Below are 23,862 nucleotides of genomic sequence, written 5' to 3' on the forward strand. Positions count from 1 at the left end.
CTCTCGGTTTCTAGGGAATGAGTTGTTGACTCCTTGCAAGAGGCTGTGTGGCTTAAGACTAGCACTCTAGGCTAGGTGTTCTGGTCCCAGAACTACTTCAAAAGGTTGTGTACCATGGGTGGGCAGGGTGCCACCATCTTCCAGAGGCACTCCTGGGAATGCAAGGATAGTGCCTAACAGTTTCCAGCACATGGGGCCAGAGCACAAAGAGCTGTGTTGGTTTGCACCAGTCCCATTTGGCCAGGACAGGCAAGGGTTGAATCTCTCATGGCTTCTCTCTCTCTGTCAGATGGCAGAGATGAATCCACTGTGGATATCAACCTCAAGACCTGGGGTTTCTGAACCCCAAGGCAGAGTTGGGGTTGATGATGGCTTGGTACAAAGTCCCAACACAAACCAGGCTGCGTGTGCTCCTTTATTATGATTACGGAGTCCATAGTCCTCTGCTCACTCACTCACTCAGAGTCCAGAGCCCAGGAAACCTCTTGGCTATTCTGCCAGATCCTGGAGCTTACCAACAGCAAAGTGCGAGATGGACTGCCCAGCTCATGACGAACGATAGGGCTTCAGCTGCCCAAGTGTGTGTGCAGCCAAAGCACAGTATTCATGAAGCTGTCTGATTCCACCTCCACCTCTGAGAGCGCATGGGTGCTCTTGGGATACAGCAGGAGCCTATATGAGCAGCAACACATGATGTTGGAGGTTCCTGTCCTGTTTACCTGCAACCAGCTGCCCGAACTATCCTGTGACACTCACCGAACAGGCACGTTCCGTGCCTTGAGGGCACGGTAATACTCCATACCCTGCTTGAAGGGTACACGCCGGTCCTCCTGGCCCAGCATCAGTAACACTGGGGTCTTTACCTAGGTGTATGGGAGGCAAGGAACTGTGGTGAGCTGAGCTCTGGATTCCGGAGGAATGGGTGGCACACACAAGGATACCTGGGCACCTGAGGGATGTACTTGATAGGCGATTTATCCAGCATCTCCTCCCACACATTCAGGTCTGGCAGGCAGTCGTTGCTATAAGGGAAGCCAGTCTCCACCATACACCTATAAAAGACCAAAAGATGCAGACTGCAGGATCTTTATGGGAATATGGGGTGGAAGGACAGGGACCTTTAGTGCACACTCACCAATCAGGGATGTCAGTGGAGCCCATCATGGAGGCAATGTTGACTACTGGGTTCCGGGCTATACAGGCACTGTAGGTCTCTGGGTATTGACCAATCAGGTGACAGGAGAGGAACCCACCATGGGACCCACCCATAAGGGCCACGCGTCTTGCATCGAAGTGTTCCTCCTGGAGCACCTGCTCCACTGCGAACTAAAGTATGGGTGGAGAATGCTCCAGCTCGCTCGCTGCCAGCTGAAAGCCATGAATCCACCCTCCCTATCTAGGAGCCCAGCACCCTGGTACCTGGACATCCTTCACGTCCTGGTGGCCCACATTGCCTGGGAGAGAAAGGATGCTGTCTTGGCCAAAGCCAGTGGAGCCACGATAGTTCACTAAAAGTGAGACAAGATAGTCAGGCAATGTTCCCAGCCCTCACCCCCTTCCATGTGTCTGTGAAGTAGGCCCCAGGACCAGCAGCATCACATGCTGTAAGGGGAGGTAGCCAAGAGAGATGAGGCTGCTACCCAGAGACCACAGCAGCCTTTCCACGGAAGCTTCAAGTTAATCCACACGATCACCAGATTAGGAAGCCAGAGGCTAGGTCAGGGAGATTTCTAGTAGTAGTTTCTTTTTTTGTTTTTTTCAAAACAGGGTTTTTCTGTGTAGCCCTGGCTTATCTTGGACTCAAAGCTCCACCTGCCTCTGCCTCCCAAGTGCTGGGATTAAAGGAGTGTGTCACCACTGCCCAGCCCCAGTAGCAGTTTCTGAAGAGTAAGCGCACCTTAGAAAAGCATCTACAAACCAAGGCCACCCCGTCACTTCAGGGAGCCACAGTGGAACTGCAGATCCTTTCTCACTTACCCAGTAGTACTGCAAAGCCCATCTTGCAAAGCATGGCTGGGAACAGCATCCAGGCAGTGACAAAGGATGAATGGGGTCCCCCTGCAGACAGGAAGCAGAGGGTGAAAGGCCAGCTGGGAGGGGTGGCAGGGAGGCAAGGGCTCTTAGGTAAATACCTACCATGGGGCATGACTACCATGGGGATCTGGGTCTTATCTGCAGGGTTGCTGGGCTGCAAAAGGATTGCTTCAAAGTCCAGGTCAGCTGCAGAGAGAAGGCAATAGTAAGCAAGACCAGTCATACTTCACAAAGACTTCATCAACCAAGGCCCCATCTGCAGCTATGGCATGGGTCTGAACAAGTAAAACAGAGGCCTAGCCAAGGTAGCTCACACCATGACACACAGATCCCCCTAAAGCTGTGTGCTTTTCTGCCTAGTCAGAGAGCCCCACTGTCTGAAAGGATAACATTCTGGTGTAGTCACATAAGCCTTGTGTGCAGCCTATTCCTTTAAACCTTAATTTCCTCACCACAGATGCTATGGGCTGGCAGGACCTGGTGCTGATAACCATAGCAGGTACTCAAATCTCTGGATGCTGCTCCCCGTGACCATAAGATCAGAACAAATTTTAGAGGAAATCCTAGAAAGCCTGCAACGTGAGCTAGGGAGGACCGCAGATGCTGTGTGCTGGGATCTGGAGCAGGTGTGCATCTGCCATTGGCCCAGCTCACCATAGTGTACATTCTCTTGGTCTGGAGGTGGGTGTAGAACACGGATGCCCCAGTGGATGTCAGGAATAGGTTCAGCCTCCTCCAGGGACACCCATGACACAGACTGCTCCTTCCCGGCAGGAGGCAGGAACCCAACTTTCTGCCAAGGGGAAGGAAAGTGTCACAGATGGGCCAGCTCTCAGGAACCCATCTCTAAAGAGCACAGCATAAATTCTTGTTGAGTGGCATTTGCTAATAGACAGCCACATATGAACCGCCCCTAGCCCTACCACACTTCTTGGCTTCTAGGTTTTCCTGTTTCCCTGACTCTAATAATAAATGACTGGGCACTTCTGTAGGCACATTGGTCAGGATGGTGCAGATGCTGGCCCCTGGGTCCTCCTCATGAGTGCCATGCCCAAAGAGCCATAGGACTAGGCTGGAGGCAAGCTGTCTCTGCCTTTCTGCATGCTGACCAACCAGGGCCAGTCTCCGGGGCCAGTTCTGTGGCATGGGAGCTTGTAGTTCCTGTCTTCTAGCCTGGGACCCACAGTACTCACCAGGCTCGGGGGCAGACTGGGCGTAGAGAACTGGGCAACCATAAGGTCTTGGTCAACTGTAAGCAGCTTCCAGCTTCCTGCTGACCCCTCTAGAGGAAGCAGATGAAGTAAGTTCCTGGCAGGGCCACCACTTTTCTACCTTCAACCCTGAGATATACATCTTACAAACATCTAACTGCACATGTCCTAGGTAAGCCTCCTGTTCATCTGACAGACAATGGCTATGCTCAAGAATTGCCAGGCCTAGGGACACAGAAAGCTACCAAGGTACCCTATCTACTCCAATGACTGCAGCATAAAAAGAATAGTAGCCCAGCCCAAAAAACTGGATAGAGGAAAGGGAACTGGTCTAAAATTTGTCTATTATTATTATTTCATTATTTTCTATTATTATTGTTGTTATTATTATTACTATTACTATTTCTTATGTGCTTTGTGTATGCTAGGGAAACACCCTAGTAATGACAATGACCTATGTCCCAAGCCAGAGATGCAGAATTAGAACTTTGGCACCTGTAGCAGTTTGAATAAAAATGGCCCCCAATAGCCTCACAGGGAGTGGCGCTATTAGGAGGTGTGACCTTGTTGGAGTAGCTGTGGCCCTGTAAAAGTGTGCCATTGAGAGTAGGCTTTGAGGTTTCAGAAGCTCATGCCAGGTCCCTGTCATTCTCTTCCTGCTGCCAGTCAATCCAGATGTAGAACTCTGGGCTCCTTCTCTAACACCATGTCTGCCTGAGTGCTGCCACGCTCCTCTGCCATGACAATAATGGACTAAACCCCTGAAACTGTAAGCCAGACCCCATTAAATGTCTCCTTATTAAGAGTTGCTATGATCATGGTGTCTCTTTACAGCGATAGAAACCCTAAGGCAGCATCTTGCTGACCCCCCTAGGGGAAGCAGATGTGTGCAGAGTCAAGGGAGTGGAGAACTCAAAAGGCTGTTTCAGAGGCAGACCATAGGGTGAGTGTGGGAAAGCCAGAGAGTCCAGCAAAGGTTTCTCCAGGGCTTGGGCAGGAGGTAGATGGCTGTAATAGCTTGGCAAGAAAAGTCTGTAGACCTTAGGACAGGGGTGGGGCTATGGGGCCAGGGTGTGTGGAGCCAATAGTACAGCAGAAAAAAGAGGTAGTGTCCTGGCTAGCTCCTCAGGACACTGTTGGCAAGCATCCGTGGTGATAGTGACCGAGCTGACCACTGCTGCCCTGGGTCAAGCTCTAGCTCCTTCCTAAGCTAGCTGCCCATCTCCCACCTCCCCACCCCTCGCCACACCATCACCCCACTGCAGAGGTTCTGCTCACCAGCTGTCAGGGAGGTGACACTGCCTGTCTGGGTGTCCACAGCAAACAGGTCCTTAAACAGCAGGGAGACCACTTGTAGCACCACATCCAACAGCCTTATGGGGCCTGTCCCTATTTCCTTTCTACTGTCTTAGGGACACTGAGGCCTATGGTGATGGCTACTCTGTATAACAGGGAGAACCCTGGATCTAGATTCAGTTCCTTCACAATGTACTGGATACACCCAGGCAAGGAATGGAAGGCTATGAGAACAAATAATATCACACCCAAGGGCCATGGCACATTCCAGCACATCACCCTCAAGGACCCTTCCAGACTCCATCAACTGCCATTACAAAGTGCTCAAGGACCCATCTCAGAGACAGCCCCAGGCTTAGGGGTCTTCTGTGGAGCACCAGAACATTTGGTCCCCTTAAGGAAAAGCAAGTCCAGCAGAAGGCAGAAAGGGCTTCAAGGGGACAGTTAAGACTTTTGGGCTTGGCGCGCCTCTAGGGCCATATCCTCACCCTGCCTCAGGTTCTAAACTCCTCAGCAGATGACCAGAGGGCAGATATCAATGCTACCCCTTCACACAATCAGGGGCTTTTACCTGCCGACTGCGCTGGGCAGAATCAAAGACCACTCTCCGGCTGTCAGCTGACCAGCATCCCAAAGGAAGAAGGCTGCAGTAGATCCCAGAGAAGTGCTCTGCGAAGGCAGAAAGGCTGCGTCTAAGAGTGGAGGTCTGGGGGATTGAGAATATGAAGTTGGGGAATTTACCCAGGGCCCCTGAAATTTGTGGTAGAATCACAGTCCTAGACATGAGGGTACCCTTGGCAATGAGGAGTTTACTGAGTAGAAAGTGAAGGGGGAGGGGGAGAGACTTCTGAGGACCCGAAGAGGCAGAGCTGGCAAGTACATGTGGCAAACTCAATGCTTTCCTATTGGTTTTTCCCTTTTGGGTTTTGTCAACATTAAGTGCCTTAACCTTATTAAGATAACGTGTTTGTCCACCGGAGTGCAGAGCACAGCAGCTCACGCAGGAGCTCAGAAGGTGGACATAACCACCCGTCCACACATGAAGAAACAGAAGCTCCTGGAGGCCAGTGCACTAACCATGAACACACAGCTAACGGGCAGCGCCGAGGTTCAGACTAGGTCCCTATTACTGTGTCCTTGTAAACTAACGGTGTCTGCTAAGGATCAAGCACAGGGCTTCACACATGCTAGCCGTGGGTGGCTTGAGAAAAGACGACTTTCATCCCCGTATCCTTGGGATGCCCAACAATTGCAGGCAGAGCTGTAAGCACCTGGTGTTGAGAGAGGAGTCTCACGGCTACGAGCCACCTTTCCAGAATTAGACTGGACAAAGATTGCTAGGGTGGGATTGAACACAGAGTAACACAGAACCCGCAGGCCTAATGCTTCTCGAGTGTAACGTCCAAACTAATGTATTTTCTAAGCCTCATCCCAAGCCCACTTGGGCTACTCTGATCTTAGTTTTGGTCTAATCAACAACTTTTTATCAGGCTATTACCCATAGTAGCATCTTCTATCTCTGTTGGGACTTGGCACTGGGCTGCAGTAGCAAGGACAGAGTCCTCCAAAGGAACCCAGGAAGGAGGGACAGAAAGCACTAGTATGGGCCCTACTGATGTCCCCAGCCAGGCACCTCTTACCTCCCAGCTGCCGAGGTACAATGTCCACCACCACTGAGGTGACCTTGGTGTACCAGTCATACTGCAAGAAAACACAGTGGTCAAACCTACCAGCCCATGGATCTCTGGACATAGAGCTCTGATATCTATCCCTTTGGGTGACAACTTAGGAAGAGATGGGGGCTAGTTTATCTCCTTTATGGTAGCCTGGACTTGTCTCAGCTGGGCATGTCCCTTGGACTTCCACCCAGAGCTCTCCATGTGCAGGGGATGGACTCTGTATAACCCCCACTCTGCCCTGCTCCTTGTAGAGCCTGGCTACTTGGAGATGTGAACTAAGAGACAAGCGTCTCTGTGGCTGGAGGAGACCCTTGAGGTGCTGAGCCCTGAGAGTACTCAAGTCTCCTGGTCCTACCTTGAAGGGTCAGGCCACTGATCCAGAGGACAGGAGAGGACCCCAAGGAGGGAAATGATGCTGTCCCTTTAGCCCTCATTCCCCTAACAATCTAACCGTCCTCCCATCCACCCCTCCTTCAGCTCACCAGGCAGAGCTGGCTGCACTGGTGATGAGGGCCTAGAGATGGGTACTGCAGGTAGACGATGCGACACTGGTCTGGGCTCAGCCGAGGAGAACAGACGGCCCGGGACTCATCCGAGAGTAGTTCTAGGCCACAGAAATATGAGTATCACATAGACCGGGGAAGACTAACAGGACAGCACATGTGGACACCAGACACTTACCACACTTCCCCCCGCTCAGGTCCACATAGTATAGAGCTGACCTGTAAAGGTCAGAGAGACACTCAGCTCCATGGTCAGCTGGCCCATAAGGGCCCTCTGGTCCGCCCACTTCCTCACCTGCGATTGGTGCAGTAGCGGATACCTAGCCGGAAGGGTTCATGCCACCAGCCCACAAACACCACACCTGTGTCTCCAGGGGCCCAGAAAGCCTGTAAATAAGCCCACAGAGTAGGTATGAGCTAGAGGTAATTGCTCAAGCAGGGGACCCCCCATTCCAGGAGGAACACAGGCCAAGTTGCTGCTGACCTGACCAGGAGACACATTTTCAGGGACGCCCTCGAGCACTGAGATGTTGCCACTCTCGATATCCAGCACGCAGAGCACAGGCATGCTTTTGGAAACCATAGTTTCTCCCCAGTCTTCATAAAATACAAACTGGTCCCCCTGAGAACAGAGGACACTCAATGCCCAGGGTGCCTACAGAACCCTGCCCTGCCTCCTAGACACTAGTGCCTCCCAAGTCCACTGGATGCAGTGCAGGACTGCCCGGCAGGGCCTTTGTGGCCTGGCCACACCACAAGCACCTTGATGGCCTGGTCTGGTTTCTTCGGCCTGGCTGTCTCATCATCGCTGGCACTCATGTCCAAGGCTTTGGTTTGAAAGAAGGACTCAGCCTTGGGACGCTTCTTCTCCGCCACATACAACAAGTGTGTCTCTGAGTGTGACCAGGAAAGGCAGCCAAAGCAGTCTGCATGCAGGGAGGGACGATTAGGGGGAACCCAAAGCTATGGTTGCCCCTTCTTCCCACCCTGCCTGCTTACCAGCCAGGCGCCTCACCATCCTCATAAACAGGCCCATGTTTCTCCAGCGCTGACAGGTTGAAACTCTTGAGCTTACGGTTCTTCTCCCAGACCTGAGGATACTTGGGCATCAGGCTGCCTGCCCCTCCACAGATCCTCACCTGCGGCGCTAAGGAAGCTTCTGCCTGCCACCTCATCCTTGGAGACTCACCTCCAAGAACTGTTTTTCCTCTCCTGAGACTGTGCCTCCAGCCTTGCGCAGCACGGCTTTCATGGTGCCGGAAGGAGACTCTCTGCTCAGCAGCCTGAGAACAGGGGTGCAGTCAGGACTGTACCAAACCCCCAAACAGCCTTGGCCCCTGCTACTGGTCACAACCTCTTAGATGAGTCTCTCTCTCTCTCTCTCTCTCTCTCTCTCTCTCTCTCTCTCTCTCTCTCTCTCTTTCTCCTTCCTTTCTTTATAAGCCCTTTTTGGTCTGGTGTTACAAAATCCTAAGCAGCAGCACAGGAGACTATCTCCCAGCCCCCACTGGGACTCTGCTCTCATACCAGCCCATGAAGCCCTCCAGCCTCATGCTAGCCGGCCTTCTCTCTCTTCCTTAGCTTACTGACTCAACTCTCTCCAGATTCCCAGGGACCTAGGACATAGTTTGGAAGAAGCTTCTAATATTTATCAGGCCATGTCTCCAGAGACCAAAGGAGTTCTCAAGGAGCAGGCACCTGGTTCTTTGCTCCCCTGAAGCCACCCAAAGTTGTCCCTGAAGGGGACAGGCACAGAGCTGGACACCCTAAGGACACATGGTGATATTTATGAAAGGCTAGCACAGCAGGTGGCTGTGGTTTTATCTACAGACTCCTGTCACACTTACTCCCCCCGGGTTTCCACACTGTTGCCTGCAGGCCCGGCAAACACCACTGAGTCTCCATCGTGGAACACTAGGTACTGGCGGCAGAATCGGATGTTCTCCATTCGCTCCAAGTCCCTCTGCGTCCACTCTGCAAGGGAGGCAGGAGGCTGCTCAACTTGTCTGGGCCAGTTTGGACCACTGCCCACCAATCAAGGCCTACCTTTCCCAATCTGTCTCCGGACATCCTGAGAAAAGCCTGGACGACAACACTTAATATAACCTAAGCCTAGGCTTCCAGAGCTGACAGTCAGAGAGACCCCACTACCAACCCCAGAATTTTAAGGGCAACGTAGCTGTTGTTGGGCTGGAGAGTCCTGCGAGGTTCACACCTTGCACTCAGGTCTGAATTTTACTCCCACACCTTCAACTCACTCACAGGCATTATTAATCAGTAAGGCTAGCACAGCCGCCAAAACACCTGTGCGCAGGAACTACAGTTGGGTCGTTGTCAAGCAGCGTGCCCTCCACAGTCCCCACCTCTCCACCTGGATGCACGGCCCGTCGCCACCCAGTTCCCTCGGTCTACACACCAGTGTGCACCGTCCGATAGAGGCCCCCATACTGCGTGGTGACCTCCGGGCCCAGGCAGGCGGCGCTCAGCGAAGGCTGGCGGCTAAGGCCCCGGTACAGCGCTGCCGCCTCCTGGGGCTCACTCAGCAGCACCTGCGCAGGGGACACACCAGGGTCAGGCTCAGCCCGGGCTACGGAGGCCACGGGGGCCACGGGCCGAGCCCTCACCTGACGCTCCATAGTCGGTCTTTCGGTAGCAGCTAAGTCCCGGAAGTGAGGCTTCGGGGGCGGGGCCTAAGGCGGTCCCCAGTTTCCGCTACACTCAGTGGCGACCTGGGACCCGCAGGGCCTTGTGTAAGCTCCGGCCAATCAGCAGGGGCGGGGCCTGGATGGTAAGGAGGCGGGGCCTATGAAGGAGCCGCCCGGAGGGGAGGAGCGGGAGCCTAGTCAAAATTCAGTCGAGGACTAACTAGGCAAATGGAGGTAGAATCTGGGAGTCGAGACCTGGGATTTTTAGAGAAGAGTGAGGGCGGATGTATAGCAGCAGAATACAGAGCTGGTGTTCGGGGATAGGAGAGGTCTGGGAGGAGTGAAGGAAGTAGGCCCAGACTCCAACCGACTGTGAGCTGAAAGCTGCGAGGTCAGAAAGCAAGCCCTGGGCGTTCGAAGGGCGGGACTTCGGAAGAACACCAATGGTCCTAAAGGATGAGGGGAAGGTGGGAACCGAACACTGAGACTAGAGGGTCCGTGAAACCGGAACGTTGCGGGGTGCCGCACACGCAGGGATCTCTTTCAGCTCTCTCCCCATCTACTGCAAGCCAAGCGCTTAGGAGTGGGAAACGCAGGTTCCTGGGCGGAGCCCTGGAACGCCGGGCAAAGGGCGGTGCTGAACTCTCTGGGTGCCACCCCAGCTTATCTATCACCAGACTTGCACCCACAGCTATCTGTTGGCACAGCCTTCACCCGCCCTTCTCAGTGGCTCATTGCTGCAGAACGTGAGGAGACTGGGTCTCAGCCTACTCCAAGGGCAGATGTGGGGTCAGACTTCACCTAAGAGCAGCGAGCGTGCTGTGGCAAGAAGAGTCTAGGCAGATAGTCTCCTGCACACGACACAGGACTAGGTTGACTTAGGTGACAGCAGAGGACAAGAGCAGTTGGGCAAGAGTATGTATCTCCCTCTCCTCCATATAGCTTTCAGACCAGCTACTGGTTCCCTTGAATGAGTGTTTCCTTTCTTTTTTTTTTTTTTTTTTTTTTTTTTGGTTTTTCGAGACAGGGTTTCTCTGAGTAGCCCTGGCTGTCCTGGAACACACTCTGTAGACCAGGCTAGCCTCGAACTCTCGAACTCAGAAATCCGCCTGCCTCTGCCTCCCAAGTGCTGGGATTAAAGGCGTGCGCCACCACCGCCCGGCCGAGTGTTTCCTTTCTTATCTGAGGAAAAATTGATACTCTTTTTGTTTAGTCCCTGTTTCTTATTTTCTAGTGATGTTTGACTTTGTTTAGTTTCTCTACACAGTCCTGGCCTCAAACTCACAAAGAATCAACTATCTCTGCCTCCTAAGAGCCGGGATTAAAAGTGTGGGCTACCACACCCGGTTTGAACTATTCTTGACTGTATGTGGGGATTAAGGTCTCATCCCTGAAAAAAAATTCTGAGGTGGGCACAAAGCAAGCAGATGTAAAGCCTGCTCGAGAGCACCAGGGGGCAGCACGTGCCCATCTAGCTCCAGGGAACCAGGATCTTGAAAACTGGTGGAAACCCATTGGCTTTGGACAGGCCTTTGCACCTTCCCGGAGGGTCATTTTTGACTTGGTGTTGACTCAACCTCAGTTGTGACAACACTTCTGAAATTTTGCTCATTCTCATTTTTTTCTTTAATCATGGAGAATATTGTCACAAACGTTGGCATCTACTTGTTTGCCTAAGCGTTCCCACTTCAGAAATCATCCCCAAGACAGTCTGGAGGTTGTTTATATCAAGTCCTTTTATTCTGATACCACAGAAATACCTTGTCACAGTACAGGGGAGGGACACTGAAGTACCACGAGTTCTCACAGAGCACAGGAGGACGGCACACAATTCACAAGGTCATGTGGAGGACTCGGGTCATTGCACTTACAATGTAAACTTGTTTGTCTGACTTTGTACAGCACTCTTCCCCCTCACAGAAAGAAGGAGAGAGGGAAGGAGAGGGGAGGAGGAGGGGAGGGAAAGCAAAAACAAGACATAGAAGCTAGAGGAAAAAAATGTAGATGGCCACCACTCTCCAGGGTACCACACTTGGAGAGGAGCTGATTTGACCCCAGAGGCTGAATGAGACTCATGCGCACACGCACAAACATACACACACACCACACACATACATACATACACACACACACTCATGTACATGTGCTTACACATACAGTATCTCACGACTTCTATGGCTCTCTAGTGACACCCGGTGCACATGGTAGTAGGGTGCTGGCACCCAGGGAGACAGAGATGGCATCTCCAGAGAGTTTCAGTTGATTATAGCTGTCCCTCCGACCCTGTTGGAGTCCATGATGACAAATTATTTACAGCATGGGAGGAGAAGGGCTATTGGGCAGGATTGTATTCTCATGGCAAAGGACCCACCTGGAAAACTCCCCAAAGGCTTCAGGATACAGGCCAGAATTGCTGCCCTGGCTGTTCCCTCATTGTGGGCCCTAAGACTAATCACCCTGCCCAAAGAATAGGAAGAAGATGGTAGGAAGACCATCACTATGAAGTGAGTGTGTTGAGGCCTTGGGTGGGCAGAGGAGGGTACCCTTGCTTATGACACTGAGAGGGGAAAACGGAGAAGGTCTGGACTCTACCCAGAGACTTCTTAGGCGCTTGGAGATGCACCCATTGCTTACCGTGTCCCACAGCAGCAAACACTGGTCCCCAAGCCCCAGAGTCAATACAAGGGCCAGGGACACCTATGACCTAGAAGACTATTGCAGTCATATTCACAAAGGGGCAAAGATCTGTCTGGTGGACACAGCCAGGTATAGAGTAGCAGATATCAGAAATGTCAAACTCAGAGTTTAGACAGAAAAGAAATTTGCTGTAAAGTTAATACTTTAGAGCCTGGGGGGCTGCCAGAGGTTGACCTGTGGACACCCTGCCTGCTCTCATCTCCTAGTCCATCCCTTGACAATGAGTGGAATGGGATACTGCCACAGTCCCAAGTATCTAGACACTGGGCACATCCTGTACACACCTGGGCTTGTGAGTTCCTCAGTGAAGGCCTTCTTCAGCCCTTATAGAGATGGCCCCATATAGCCAAAGTTTGATTTCTGAGATATTCCATAGCATGAAGAAAGCTAAATCTTGGGAACTCAGGCTCTTAAGTCCAACACAGCTTGAAGTGTCCCATCCAAAGCTGCCAATGGTGGGACAGGATCTCACTCTAAAGGATTTATAAGCATTGAAAAAAGCATGAGAAACATGAACCCCTGAGAAATGCATGGTATACACTGAAGCTCTCTGGAGGCAGGCCAGACTTTAGGGGTCAGGCAGGTACTGTCTGCTCTAGTCTTGGACCAGTGAAGGAGATACTGACAACAGTGTAATACTTATGCTTCAGAAGGGGCAAGTCCTGGGGCAGATGTGGAAAGGGTCACACCGACCCTTCAGTAAGCTTTGCTTTTGAGAAACTTCTGAGCTCAGCTTGAAGCTGTGATTTATGTGAACAGTTTTTTTCTGAATGATATTTTCAGCCGTAGCCAGCTTTTCCTGGGCACCTATGACCCCAGGCCCCTCCCGATCTCTTGGATCATAGTCCTTTGAAGTTCTTCATCACAAAGGAGAGACGTAGAGCAGAATCAGTCAAAATCTTGGGATCATAGGGCACAGCTAGGATCCCTTGGCTTCTGCCTCTCCACAGATGTACCCCAGCTTTGCCCTTGAGCAGTGCCCCACTGGGAAGGTGTGACCAGATTCTTTTGGCTCAGGCCTGGGATAGGAGGGAAAAATGATATACAAGTAGAAATCCTACAGCAAACCCACAGAATGTTCATACACATGCATCCTGGGCAGGCTCCTCTCTGTCTTTTCTAAGGTTTGTTTTTATCTGCTAGTGTACACAGATAAAAACTGCAAGGTGTATAGGCCTCATGGCCTGCTCCATGGCCTGGCATGTTCAGGCAGTTCTGGCAGGTCCTTACTAGCATGTCCCAAAGTCAGGGAGAAGCGCTCTGAAAGGAGAGGTTTGGAGGCAAAAAGAACTCCAAGCAAGAGGTCGAGCATTTAAAAATGAATGAAATCGTGCAAAGAAGCTTGGAGCTGTGCATGCTCCGCTGCAAGACAGGCGGGACTCACCTGGCAAGCAGCGAGTCCTGCCACAGGTCAAACATGCCACAGACTTAGAACTTACACACGCACGCACGCCCACACACACACACACACACACACACACACAGAAAGTGGGGACAAGGATCAGGTTGGGGTGGTGGAATGAGCAGATAGAGCTATCCAGTTTCTCAACTGTGTGTTTGCAATTAACTCCTTATATGTAACATGGAATTTATTAAATATTAACAGTTGTCTTTGAGGGTTTATATTTCATTGCATAGAACATTAGAGATGAGACTCGTGGCTGGGCCCGAGATGATGGGAGGCTTCCATGGGAAGGGCTTTGGGGAGGCATGTAGCCCAGTCCACCAGGAGAATGGACGGTGTCACACTCCCCTTACCTCATAGAGCTCTGAACCTTTCCCTTGGCTCCTCTGCTCTGAGCACACCCACTGCTGATGGCTTAAGAAGACTGGAATTGCACAGTAAACAGGCGGGCTGAGGAGCCTCCCGAGACCTCGCCCTGGGTTTGTGCTCTTGGTGGCCTGCTGCCCACTATTGCTTCTAAATCAACATTTCTCCCTGTGCTGAGCAGGGGCAGAGCGGAGAGGAAACCAAACCATCAGTCACGAGGTGGGGGGGAGGGGAGAGACAAAGGGATAAAAGCAAAGAAAAGAAGGGGAGAGAAAGAAAATTAAAACAAAAAAATGTTCATGAGGTATACATGTAAATCAAACTGGAATGATTAAGGCTGTTCTTGAAATCAAAAGAAATCCCCAGGTGTACAGATGAGGAGCCGGGGAGCCGGCTGGTCGAGACAGTGGCGATGCTGTTGGGATGCTCACAATGGCTGGGGGGATGGCTTTAAGGTGATGGCAGGCATGCCTAGTTACGCTGCCATCCACGGGCTGGGAGAAACCTCAGCCGGTGCCCACGCTGCTTTTCGGTGCTATGGCCTCTTATTTCAGCGATGAGACAGTGTTAGGTCCTAATGTTTGTAAAGTTCTCCCAAACCCATGCTGGCCATGCGGAGGTCTGCTCCAGTGTCACCCATAGGGCAGGGTGAAAGGGGCAAGGCCTTACGGCCACAGAGGGATCCGGGCCAGCTGGAATGTGAAGGAATCGGAGCCCGGGGCTCCAGCCCTCAGTCAAAGCCCCTCTCCAAGGCTGTGGAAAAAACTTCTGGCATCTTAGAGGGAGGGCAGTGTGCACCCAAACTCTGTGTATAACGCATTGGAAGCCTGGCTGGCCAGGTCACAGGAGGCCGCGGGAAGAGGAGCAGACAGACACAGCAGCAACCGCATTCCGGTGAGGAGGGCTCCTCTCTCCCAAGGACAGCTGGCCTGAGTAAGGCAGGGTCTCTTGAAAGACATGAAAGGTCCCCCAAGCCAATGGTCCCATAGGTCCAGCAGATGCTTCACCTAGGCTGCTGCAGTTAGAAAACATTTCATTCTCATGCTCGGCTGAGGCCTGCCTGCTGGGGCCCACCTGGTGTGAATCTTTGGGCCAAAGGTTTGCCAGCTTGTAGATGCTTTGAAAAGAGAAGGAGGGAGGGAGAGAAGAAAGAAGGAATTTTTTTTTTTTGTCAAGAACACTGGACATAGTTTGCCACCCTCCTTACATTTCTCTTAGGCATTGTCATGTGCAATGGCCAGGTTCCGCTTCACCCAGAGGATTCCATTCTATCAAGGCATAGAGAGGTTAGTATTTGTGCAAATTTAAGATCACAGACAGACCGGGAGAAGGAAGAATCAGATCTACAGGAAAGGACAATCCCTTCTCTCTCTCCCATTTGAGACAACAGGGTCTCATTACATCACCCAAAGTGACACTAGAGTGACCCTTCTGCTTCAGCCTACAGCACAGGCATGTGCCACCATGTCCAACTGTTTTTATGTTTGCTTGTGTGTATATACCTGCGCATGGGGGTCAGAGGGTAACCTGCAGGAGTTGGTTCTCTCCTACTATTTATATTCTAGGATTTTAACTCAGGCTGTCGGGCTTTGGCAGCAAACATCTTTACCCAATGAACAATCTTGCTGGCCCTTGACATTTATTTTGTAACAGTGTAGGAAGCCAGGTATGATAGTGTACATCCATAACCCTAGCCTTAAGCAATGGAGGCAGGAGACTCACTACAAGCTCACAGTCAGCTTGATTTCTATATATTGAGTTGCAGATTGGTCAGTCCTACAAATGAAACCCGGTCTCAAATAAAACAAAAAACAAAAAACAAAAAAAGACAGGAAGAGTGAGGGAGGTGGGGTTTTGTTTCAAAAGACAAGCATCTCCAAGCTCATCTCTGAAACTGATATAAAAGACACCAGGAGATGGACGTACAGAGCAGCTTTGACCACTTAGCCCAACTGCTGGCCGAGTGCTAGAATCAGGGAGCTCTTAACTACAGAGTCGTGGTCTCAGTGGCCTGCCCACACTATGGTAAGGTGTGGACCAAAGCAGAGGGGTGCTGCCTCTCCTTCCTAGTAGTTCTCTGGCCCCAAACTCGGGCTGGGTGCTGTTCCATCCCTCCCTACCTTCCCTGAGTACCACTTGAGATTTTATGTATGTGCCAGGGAACTCCAAGAAAACATCCGGCTGAGAGGGAGGGTGGCAGAGTGTCCACTGCCCTACCACAAAGGCAGGGAGCATGTGGTCAACACTGGGATGGCTGTCACTAGCAGAAAGCCCAAGGTCCTCACTTTGGTCTATGGTGCCCACCCAAAATGTCTCCAGCCACTGCTCCTCTGCCATGGCTTAGTTGTGCTCCTCTCTGCTTGTCTCTGAGGTGGACCAGTTCCACTCAGCATCAGAAGTGCGACTGGCTTGGTGCCTTCCCGCACCTCCAGCTCTGACTACCTTCTCTAGGGCTGCTCCCGCTGCTGCAGAAACCCTGCTGCACATTCGCCATCAGAAAATACTTTCAAATTGGTTTTTAGTTATTTATTTACTTACTTTTGTGGGGAGTTGTTTTATTTTGTTTTTATCTTTTCGAGACAGGGTCTCTATGTGTAGTCCTGGCTGTCCTAAAACTTGCTCTGTAGACAAGGTTGGCCTTAAATTCACAGAGATCCACCTGCCTCTGCCTTCAAGTGCTGGGATCAAAGTTGTATGTTGCCATTCATGGCTAGATATTTTATTTTGAAACTTATTTACTCTTTCTCTCCCTTAATGGACCATTGATTTGAAAGGACAGGAACACGGTTTTGATTGCTAGTGTGTCCCCAATGTCTAAAACAGAGTTGGGCACATATCTGGGGCTTGATCAGCATTTGTTGAATAAATGGATGAGAGACTATGCCTTTTCAGCATCTCTATGCTCCTGAAAAGACGGGCAGTCCTTGGCACCTTACACATGAGCAGGCCTGATCTAAGTAGGGGCACTTGTTGCTCTAAGGCTCCCTCAAAAAGACCTGTTTACTGACTGCTGTCCTGGACCTGGGCCATGGGCTGTCCCTCCCCATCTCCCCTGAGTACCACCTGAGATTTTATGGCTGCCCAAAAATCTCCATGTGCTTAACTCCAGAGTAGGAAAAAGAGCAGGAGGTGAGAGGCCTCGGAGAGATGGCCTGATAGGTCATTCTTGGCTGTGCAAGGAACAACTTCAACAACTAGGCTACTCTCCCCAATTCTAGATGAAGTATGTCCTCTTCTGTCCACAGAGCCAGGGCTAAAGGCCAGGACCAGGACAGGCCCCAAGAGGGAACATCCCACCTTCCTTGGCCATTACAATCTAGGTAGAGAAGGCTCCTATCATGTGCCTTCCTGTGCTCTTACTGGGCTGCCCTGGACCTGGGCTGAGACTAGCTGACCAGTGACTGCTTTTCCTGTGTCCCTTTTCTGTGTGCCTCTCTCCCTAATTCACCCTTTTGCCTTGTGAGCCACAAGCATAACCTGTGAATCCCAGAGTCTTTTCACTTCATGCCCAAAGCTCTACATTCTGCTGGGTTTAGATACACTGGACCAGACATCAATGTCTCCAATAAGAGCCATAATCCTGGAGGACAGGACGACTTTGAACTCAGTGTCCAGAATACAGACCTGAAGTTGTAGGGGTACAATTGGCTTCACTGGGCCCTTTCCCAAGGATAGCTGACTCATTTACCATCATGCCAGCCAGCACACTGCCTCTGAGGGGGGCTGCTAGGCCCATCCCAGCTGAAAGAAGCATACCAGGTCCTTTTTAGTTCACGCTTCCAGGAACAGGGTCCCTTCACCCACTTCTCTGGTTTATCTTAACCTCGTCCCGACACTCACCGTTATACGCAGAGTCCAGAGCTGCGCACAGACCTTTGACTCCAGAGATTTTTCCACAGCAATGAGATTGTCTTTCTTCAGGTCTTCAGGAGCCTGTGGAACATTACAGAGGAGGGCAATGAGTTGCTGCAGCATTGCCCCCTGCATGTAAGTCAAGATGTACTAACACTTTGAGAGCACAGCAGAAGACTGGGGTGGAAGGAAAGGCAAGAGGGATATCAGCTCTGGCTTTCTCTTGCTGGGGACAATGTGGCCCATGCCTGGAGTTCAAGGCTGGCCTGGTCTACACAGTGACCGCTCTCCTCAGCAGGTCCATGTTTTAGGCTCTGTGCAGTGTCCTCGCTCTTTCTCACACACCCAGCAGAGTACACTGTAGCTCTCATTGTGCTGTCTACTGAAGCCTGGACCCTTCCCAGAGGACTTCCCCCAACCATGAGTAACTCAAGCCTCTTCCTACATGGCAGGCACAGGTACTCACCCTTCTGGACACAATCACCAGAACGAGGAAAATTTTTTGCCAAAAGCAGAGACAGCTGTGACATAAGAAACAGAGAGAGATGTCAGAGACTGGGTCAGAGTCCTCCTAGTCAGGGCTAAAGGGATAAGGAGTACCTAGAAACACTGGGTACCAGCAGGTGGTCTGGGTCCTGATGACGGGTCCTAGAATCACCCCATATCCCCAACCTCCACCAGAGGAGCATCCACCCCGTGTGGACCTGACCCCAGGCAGTGAATACCTTCTGTCAGCTTTCCAGCTTGCTCTGCTGCCCCACCAGGGAGGATCTTAGAGAATACACTCTCTCCTTCTGCCCCTGGCTGACCAGCGGGAGCCCCTGGGGTCGCCCCAGGCCTGGCTCCAGGCTTCACCCCTATAGGAAAGAAATCAGCATTATGAACAACACTATGCTTGGTTGTTCGAGCTGTGAGGGGAAGAGGGAACCTGAAACTCAGGTAACCTGTGAGGTAGAAGAAGATCGGGGCCAGAGAAATAAAAATAGCAAGAGGAGAACAAGAGGAGAAAGACTGGGAGGAAGCAGGAGATGAAGAAGGCTAAAGGGAAGAGAGGAGAAAAGATGAGGGGCAGGAAAAAGGAGGGAAGGGGAAAGAAGAAAGGAAGAAAGGAAGGAAGGAAGGAAGGAAGGAAGGAAGGAAGGAAGGAAGGAAGGAGGGAGGGAGGGAGGGAAGGAAGGAAGGAAGGGAGGAAGAAGGAAGGAGGGAAGGAAGGAAGGAAGGAAGGAAGGAAGGAAGGAAGGAAGGAAGGAAGGGAGCTAGCTGTGGCCCAGCTGGGCATTGTGGTCCATGTCTTTAATCCCACAACTCTATAGTCAGAGGCAGGTGGATCTCTGTGTGTTCAAGGCTGGTCTGGTCTACACAGTGAGTTCCAGGCTAGCCAAGACTACACAGTAAGATCCTCTCTCAAGAATAAATAAATAAATAAATAAATAGTAATGAAAAGAAAAGAAAAGGTTCTGGCCCTTGTTTACCTAGGATAGTTTCCCGGGCCCTCACTGGCCCAGGCTCATTTTCTGGTGGGAGGCCTGTAGCCTACTGGGTGTTTATGGAGAATTAGTGAGAATGTGCACACAGGGGCAGGGGCAGAGGGTGAGTACAGTGGTATAGGGAAAGATTGCTCTGAGAGTTCTTGGCACAGCTCACCTGCAGGTCCAGGTCCTGGCGTTGGCTGGGCCTGAGGAGCCCGCCCCTGTTGGGGCACTTTGGCTGCAGGTTTGGAGCTGCTTGCCTGTTCTGCACGTGGCTGTAACACAGAACCTGCAGCTGAGATCCTGCTCACCCCCACCCCCACCCTGAAAACACAGGACATCCAAACTTCAACTGTTGCATCTGCCCTAGTGGAATGGGGGACCCATGCACAAAAGCGGCCAACTCACCAGTCCTGCTGTCTGGGGCCCTGGGGCTGTGGTGGGGCCTGGCTGAGGTTTCCCTGCTGGCTGGCTGGCAGCAGGGCCTGTGCCCCGGGGAGTTTGCTGGCTCTGTTGCTGTAGCCGAGCTTGTGATGGGGCCTGCTGGGGAGCTTGTTGCCCAAGACCTTGCTGTTGCTGCTGCTGCTGTTGCTGCTGCTGCTGTGTCTGTGGCTGGCGTGATGCTGTGCCTGAGGGTGTCTGCCTGGATGATGGTGGCTGTGATTGCTGCGGTCCTGGAACCGCCTGCCGACCTTGCATCTGTGGCTGTGCCTGGGCTTCTGGCTTTGGCTGCAGTGCAGAAGGCCCAGAGTGGGCCTGCCGGGAGCCCTTTTTGCTGTCAGAGGCATGGTGGTATGCTGACGGAGCACGGGATGGCTGTGAATAATCAGCAGAGCTGGGGTACCCAGGCTGACCCTTCTTCTGCATGGCAGGGACAGGGCTGGCCTGAGGGTGAGGCCGGGTCTCATGGCGACCCATGTCCCGAGCATGTGGTTTGGCAGCACGCCGTCCTGGCTCCTCACCAGCATGGCGGCCTGAGTGCCTCCCGTGGTCACTGTGGTGCCGGTGTTCCTTGGCTGAGGTATGCCGGCCTGGACCACCCTCATCATGAGGCCATAGGCCCTCGTCAGGAGGCTCATCGTAGTCATGGTAGCTGTGCCTGGCAGAGCCTCGCTTCTGGGAGGAGGAGACTGTATGGCCCCCATGGTGCCTGAACCGGTCGGAGCGGGCATCTCGGGGCTTATCAAACCAGTCTGTCTCCTCCTGGCCCAGGTGATACGCTTCAGAGACCAAAAACAGAACACCATCAACCCCTGGCTAGCCATAGAGGAGACCTAGCTGAAGCCATGCAAGGGAACCAGAGTGGACACCACAGCCACAAGCAGGTCACTAGGTCCCCACCCTCCAGCAACCAGGAACCAGGGCACAGATCAGGCAAGGGCTGCCTGCAGCAGGGCCCACTGATGAGATGCCAAGACAGACCCTGCTGGGACATCTTGGGGACCAGGGTAGGCAGGCAGACCCCCAGGTGCTGGGCATTAGCAGCAATCACCCCCAGCTGCCATTACCTTCGCTGTCAGAAACCACGCAGTGGGAATCATCCAAGATGTAGCCCTCCTCACGCTTATATGTGTGGGCCCGTGGTCCATCCTTGACATGCTCCTGGACATCAGGCATGGAGTGGCTGGAGCAGAACTGTGGGCAGGTATCCCCAGGAGGGAGAGTGCCCCCTGCGGGACGGGGCCGCCCTAAGGGGCTGACAGGGCTCTCCTCTTCAGAGGCCTGGCTCCTCATGGGGGGCCGTGCCCTGCCATGGGCCATGCTCAGGGATGAGGGCTTGGGGCCTGCCTTTTGAAGTCGCTCTGCAGTCTCCCGTTCCCGTTCATACCCTTTGCCTCGGCTGCTGAAATCATGGCTGGACAATTTCTCCCCACTGTATGCCGATGCCATTCGGGACCGGCTGCTGCCACCGTACATGCGGTCATCCTCCTCTGCTATGTCCCTGCTGGACACCCCATAGTACCTCTGCTGTTCATACACATTCTTCTTGAGCCCATAGGTGATTTCATCCTGGAACTTTCTGCCCCGAGAGGTCAGGCTGCTGCTGACGGTGGGTGAGGGGTAGGAGGCCAGGTCTGATTCCACATCCTTGGCCTCCTCGATAGGTGAGAACTTGGAGATCTTTTGCTCCATGCCTTGCTTCCGGTGCTTGCTGCGCTTTGAGGAGGTGGCAGCTGGGGCCAGGCTCTTAGAGGGATGCTTTGGCCCCATGGGTCCTGGACCATACTTGTCTGCTCGAGCCCCATGTCTATAGTCACTGTCACTGTAATAGTGGGTGCTGGCTGGTCGGCCATTGCTTTCCATGCTCCGGTGATGACCAGATTTCCCACGGGGGTCATATGAATCCTCCTCAGATTCTTCCTCACCTCTGCCGTAGCAGCAGGGCAGAGCGGGTCCCTCAAGGACAGCTGGTTCTCCAGGATCCTTCCCAGGGCGCCCACTGACTCCACCTGGCCCCAAAGGCTCCAGCCTTTGGCTATCTGAGGCAGTGGGGGTGCTGTCCTTCGTCAGCTCACTGATGTCGTCGATCATCACATAGTTTCGAGGAACATTCTGCTCCAGACTGGTGTAGTGGGAGTCAGAGGGATAAGTAGGGGCTGGGCTCTGGCTCACACTGCTTCGGTCGCTGCCTCGGGGATGCTCAGGGGTTTTACCCTGCTCGTAGCTGCTGCTCACAGCTGGACCACTGTAGCCAGTTTCAGAGGGGGCTGACGACATGGTTACAGCAGGGCTGCTAATCACCTCGTAATTGGTGGGAACCTTCTGTTCTAGATCAGCCAGTGAAGTCTGACGTGGCTTCTGATGGGCAGCACGACTGTCAGCTTGGACTGGAAAAGGGGTGCTCTGCGTGGTTGGCATGGGCGTTGGGGCTGCATAATGGCCTGTGGGGTGGAAAGCCGGTTGGCTTGGGAGGCCAGGCTCAGCTGGGTAACTAGCCCCCGGAGGGTAGGTAGGTGCTGGGTACGTGCTAGGGCCAGTGTAGGTAGGTGCCTGGTGAGCTGGAAATCCATTCTGAGTTGGTCCACTACTGCCTGCAGTATACTGTGGGGCTGCAGGTGGGAACCGGGGCTGTTGGAAGGCAGTGGGGCCAGAAGGGGTGGCAGGCACAGCAGCTGAGGCAGGGTAGTCCACATACTGGCCAGCGGGTGTGGTACAACCCTGGAGCCTCAGCTGGTTGAGCTCGCTGTCAGACAGGTAGTCACGATGCTCACCAAGGCCACGTAAAGGTGGGTAGTCACGGCCACCCCGGTCTTTGGCCAACGACTCTTTGCGCTGGGTGATGCCCAGCTCCAGGTACTTGAGCTTGGCATCAATCTCCTTCTCCTCCTCGTCCAACTCCGCCTGCTTCTTGCGCAGCTTGGTGGACTCATGCTCCACCAGCCGCAGGTCCCGGTCCAGCTCCCGGAGCAGGCTGGCCTTGGTAGCAGGGACGGTGGTGGGCCCCGCCAACCCTCGCTGCAGCAGACTGGCTGCATACAGCTGTGAGGGCACCTGGCCAGCCAGGGGAAGGTGAGCTTCCTCTGGAGGGGGGCTGGGCAGTGTCCGCTTCACCTTGCGGACCAGGCCGTTGGGTGGCAGCGCCGACACCTGAGACAGAGGGAAGGGTGGGCAGCACTGAGACCCAAGGTGTGGGTGACTCTGCTGAGGCATGGGGTAGAAGAACCCAGGTCTGGAGGTTCTTCAAGGCAGGAGCTGGGCTCCACATTGTTGATGCCCTGCTTTGCCAAGCAGCCTTGGGGTTTACCCTGCCCACCCTCTGGTCTTGGCTTCTTTGCCATGAAGGGAAAGGCCTGTGGTCATTTTACAGTCCTTTCCAAAGCTTTGGGCAACAGGAAGGTGGTGAAGGTCAGACTGTTTTGTGTGCTGTGCACAGTAGCTATCAAAAGCCCTGCACATCTCCAGTGGGCTTGCCTGCCAATGAGGGAAGATGAGTCTGGCTCTAAGTTTGAGACCTAGCGGCCTGTAGGGGCTGAGGGCAGGGGGGAGTCAGGGAAAGAAGGAACATAGCAGAACATGTGAGACCCACCAGGCTCCTTTAAGAACAGGGTCACAGGAAGGGGCACATGCTAACTGCCAGCTGAGTACAGACAGGCTCAGAGTCTAAGCTTCCTCTTTCGCTCCCCCAGCTGCCCCTCACCTTCTCCTCTAACTGCCCTGCACTGTCCTCTGCCATACCTAAGCCCTGCTCTTGGCCCAGCTCCCCCTCCCCCTGAATCTCTCTATCAGACAACCTCTCCTTTTTAGCTAAACCTCTCTCCAGCAGCCCAGCTTCCTGCTCAAGGTTCCCCTGCTGTGCTCTCCACACCTCCTACTTGCTCCAGAGGCTCTGCAGTTCCGGGAGACCCGTGCTGATAAGTGTTCCCTTTACCTCCAGGGCTGTTCACTATGCACCTCCACAACCATCACCTCTACAAACCCATCCCAAGTGCTCCACTTTTCTCTACACATACCCAGAAAAAGGGCAAATACACCCACCTCCCAGTGCTTCTGACTCCTACTTCCTCTCCCTGGGATCTCTCCTTTGGCCTGTCAGCCCACACTGTATTCTGGGAACTCTGAAATGCCAGTCTTGTTCTGTTTCACCTCCCCAAACCTTCCAGAGACTTCAGGAAAAGCCAACCTTCCTCAACTTTGCACTGAAAGTGGCTAGCATTCACCTGTCCCAATCTCTAAGTCTTCCCACCAATGTCACCATGGCCAGGCT

General features: G+C 52.9%; 2 protein-coding genes across 2 annotated transcripts in view; both read right to left on the reverse strand.

Annotated features, from left to right (window-relative positions):
• Window positions 1-402: 402 nt before the first annotated feature.
• Apeh (acylaminoacyl-peptide hydrolase) lies at window positions 403-9,387 on the reverse strand. Its single transcript, XM_028756646.1, has 22 exons — window positions 9,348-9,387; window positions 9,140-9,272; window positions 8,571-8,697; window positions 7,913-8,006; window positions 7,739-7,814; window positions 7,486-7,649; window positions 7,208-7,345; window positions 7,019-7,110; window positions 6,902-6,942; window positions 6,703-6,824; window positions 6,182-6,242; window positions 5,113-5,210; window positions 4,524-4,575; window positions 3,228-3,316; window positions 2,689-2,827; window positions 2,137-2,220; window positions 1,978-2,058; window positions 1,420-1,508; window positions 1,136-1,326; window positions 950-1,052; window positions 757-863; window positions 403-672 (listed from the first exon to the last, which is right to left on the reverse strand). Exons 1-22 carry the CDS (start codon window positions 9,357-9,359, stop codon window positions 567-569), a joined length of 2,199 nt encoding a protein of 732 aa, XP_028612479.1. The 5' UTR covers window positions 9,360-9,387; the 3' UTR covers window positions 403-566.
• Window positions 9,388-14,839: 5,452 nt separating this feature from the next.
• The window catches only part of Bsn (bassoon presynaptic cytomatrix protein), an 87,824-nt gene continuing 78,801 nt past the window's right edge, over window positions 14,840-23,862 (reverse strand). Inside the window, exons 6-12 of the mRNA XM_028756805.1 lie at window positions 20,666-22,745; window positions 19,566-20,377; window positions 19,333-19,432; window positions 18,414-18,545; window positions 18,155-18,209; window positions 17,677-17,769; window positions 14,840-14,953 (exon numbers count right to left, since the gene is read on the reverse strand). Coding sequence (XP_028612638.1) covers window positions 18,169-18,209; window positions 18,414-18,545; window positions 19,333-19,432; window positions 19,566-20,377; window positions 20,666-22,745 — 3,165 coding nt within the window. The 3' untranslated portion in view covers window positions 14,840-14,953; window positions 17,677-17,769; window positions 18,155-18,168. The remainder of the gene's footprint in view (window positions 14,954-17,676; window positions 17,770-18,154; window positions 18,210-18,413; window positions 18,546-19,332; window positions 19,433-19,565; window positions 20,378-20,665; window positions 22,746-23,862) is intronic.

Source organism: Grammomys surdaster, unplaced genomic scaffold (assembly GCF_004785775.1).
Source record: "Grammomys surdaster isolate TR1022 unplaced genomic scaffold, NIH_TR_1.0 126131, whole genome shotgun sequence".
In the NCBI taxonomy this organism is placed as follows: Eukaryota; Metazoa; Chordata; class Mammalia; order Rodentia; family Muridae; genus Grammomys; species Grammomys surdaster.